General features: G+C 37.5%; 1 protein-coding gene across 1 annotated transcript; it reads right to left on the bottom strand.

Moving 5' to 3' along the window:
- Positions 1–241: 241 nt before the first annotated feature.
- Positions 242–2,122, bottom strand: LOC104957785 (pescadillo homolog). The gene is made up of 5 exons (XM_010785447.1): positions 1,990–2,122; positions 1,597–1,674; positions 1,082–1,171; positions 484–614; positions 242–391 (listed from the first exon to the last, which is right to left on the bottom strand). The coding sequence occupies exons 1-5, from the start codon at positions 2,077–2,079 to the stop codon at positions 262–264; spliced, it is 519 nt and encodes a 172-aa protein (XP_010783749.1). The 5' UTR covers positions 2,080–2,122; the 3' UTR covers positions 242–261.
- Positions 2,123–3,115: the final 993 nt, after the last annotated feature.

The following is a 3,115-nucleotide window of genomic DNA, read 5'->3' as shown; positions in this document are numbered from 1 at the left end:
GGGGGGGGGGGGGCAGGCATGACAGCAACAATGTGACCCTTTAAAAACACGATGAAGAAGGTTGTTTTGAGGAAGCAGCGGAAGCATGACCCTGAAAGGAGCCATTGTGGAGGACATGGAAGTGTACAGAATAGACTTTGCGTATTTAGCATTCAGAAATACACAGAATCAAATTGGTTGCACAAAAACATGTGTGTTCCACGTTAAAAATAAAGAGCTTACATTTCTTGACTTTGAAACATAGACGTGTGTTTACGTCATTTACCTGTTAATATACTGTTTGTCAACGTTGGGTCTGTCAACAACTTGATGCGTGATGCTCTCATCCGTCATCTCGTACGTGCTGCCGATGCAAACAGACTTGTCCCAGGACACTTCACCACCAAAACACCTGGAAGGCAGCAACAGCAGCAAATCAGTGTTAGGCCTAAATGTGTGTAAATGTCTTGGACTCTCCGGAGGTTCCCTGCAGCTGTCACTCACCTGATGAGAAAAGCCAACGGCTCTCTGGGCACTTCTCTGTTGAGGAAGAACTTGTGCCCCTCAAGAAGCTTTTTCTGAGCTTCCTGCTCTTTCTGTTCCCTTTCTCTGGCCTCCATCTTTTCCATGTCCTCCTGAAGAAGTAAAAGAAAGCATTTGTTGGAGTATTAGAAAGCCATTGTTATAAGGCTTTTGTTTGATCAGGGAAGATCAGCAACATACATAACGTTGTGGTATTCCCCCGGCTGTTGGATGGTTGTTCATCTTGGAGCGAGCTGGGCTCATGTTTCTGATTGGTCGGGCTCACCAAGCTCCCAATATTAGGAGCATTTCAACCGTAGCAACCAAACATAAAACCGTAATCCCCAGTCTCACACTTCTACAAACTTCAACCCCTCTGACAAATATATGCAACCTCAGCCTTCAGAGACCAATTAGTTCATTCCACTGACTCACTGTTTTGATCGGACTTCTCAGAATCATGACATTTTTTAATTCTCAGTACCAATTAAACATAATATAATAATACATGAGATGTATGTCATCGGAGACGAGATTGAGTATTTCAGATATATATTTTTTTGTGAACTGGTTTTCTTACGTCTTCAACAGGAAATTGGTCGAGTTGAGCCTCCTCCTCCTCTGTAGTGGCAACCACCGTGGCCAGACTCGTACTCAGAGCTGACAGTTTCTGCAGAGCCAAAACACACCAGTTTAGAACATTCTCTAATAATTATGTTATAAGATAAACAATTACCATTTATTTCAGTGTATAGAACGTTACAAACATCAGTTCAGTTAAATAAGAACACAGTAGTTTGCAGAACTACAAGTTTACATAATTACCGGGATCATTTTTAAAGATGGAAATGAATTAAATATAGAAAGGACAAAAAGCACTGGGTTTCAGTGTTGAGTTTTCCTTATTAGATATATAATGTTTTGCCACCTATGACAAATTGTATCAATCTATTAGTTTAATCTTCCAAGTGTTGACGTATCTTTCAATGAAGTTTGCGCTGCTCACAGCATTAAAAAAAACTAACACATTTTATAATTCAAAATCAGTGTCTTTTCATTAGCCAGGATGTTTCTTTTGAAAGACGTCATCATTACCTCCAGGTAGCTTTCTGAATTCATGGCGTAGTCTTCGTCATTCTCCTCCTTCAGCTCGGACTCTGCTTTAGCGTCCAGCTGCAAAAGGAAGGATAACATGAACGGGGGAGAGGTGAGCTAACGGGAGACTAAATGGAAATTCATCTTTATTGTAACCCCACATGTATTATACTCATTTCATGTCTCACAATAAGAGATCACAATGTAAGATTTTAGTCCACATACCTAGCTACTATTTGACTTGAATATCATTTATCTAAACATCAATATATTGCTTTAACAACTATTGTAAAACAAATATTGTCCTGACTGGCCACTCACAATAACCTTATAAATGAAGTGCGTGCGAACATATATAGAGAACATCCCCTGTGATGGTTGAGTCCGATGTACCTTTGGGGGGTAGAGCAGGTTGAGGGAATGGTAGAGCCTGAAGTTGACGAACCCCAGGAGAGTGGTGTACAGCTCTGTGAAAGTAGCCATCACTCTGTAGTCCACATCTGTTGGGTGCTGGAAGGGAAAACAAAGGGTTTAACTAAGTCTCAGTGGTTAAAATAAATACACACGAAGGCATACAGTCAAGAGCCATTTATAATCCCTAGCGCACAAACCCCTGGGGCAGTCAGTTGAACTCAATTAAATACCCGCAGGTAACCCTGCTCTTACAGACACACGCTTATTTTGTTATGTCAAAAATGTACAGAACAATCTCTGGCACAACCTAAGGCTATTATTCCATCATATGCACAGATCTTAAATACAGAAATGTTTTATGAGTTTGGCTAACTTATTTTTAACATCTAATCAATTATTGTTTAGGAGAATTAAGCTTCTTGTGCATTTGAGCCCTCAGTCTGTAAATATTAGTATTTAAAACCTTTACCTGAGTGATTGAACTATAAGCATTACTCCTCATTTCATTTTTTTTTTTTTTAAATATATATTTTATGACACATAAGGATTTTAAGGACATGCCACAATAATAGTTATTGCATATTTTTGTAGTATACAAGGTCATTTCAAAAGGGAACATGACTTTTAAGCTGATTCCTGTACATTATATCATATTACAGGTCATTTTAAACTTTAAAATGACTGTGAAGAAAGGGAAAAAAAAAACAAAAAAAACTGCAATGTAAATAAAGAGAAATAATTCATTCCTAAGGCCATAAATGTCTGTGTGTTGATATTAGGGCTGCAACAAACGACTAATTTGATAATCGATTAATCTATCGATTAATGAAACGATTAATCGATTATTCGGAACGTTAAAGTTTTAACTGTACTACTTCTTATATCAATACTGCTTATCGATCCGGTCCTTTTAACGATAGTATTAACGGTTCTTTTGACAAGAAATAAGGTAAACTAACTCAACAAATTGTGAACAAAACTAACATTGCTTTTTATTTTAATTAAATGCATAATATTTCACATCAAAAGAAACAACAATGTTTTAACAAATCATATTAAATAATGTGATGACAGAACTGTAAACAGAATAGCTGAAACTTTAACA

This window comes from Notothenia coriiceps, unplaced genomic scaffold (genome assembly GCF_000735185.1).
Source record: "Notothenia coriiceps isolate Sejong01 unplaced genomic scaffold, NC01 NC01_scaffold00027737, whole genome shotgun sequence".
Lineage (NCBI taxonomy): Eukaryota > Metazoa > Chordata > Actinopteri > Perciformes > Nototheniidae > Notothenia > Notothenia coriiceps.
The sequence above is the reverse complement of the archived record's forward strand: the minus strand, read 5'-3'. Positions and strand labels throughout refer to the sequence as shown.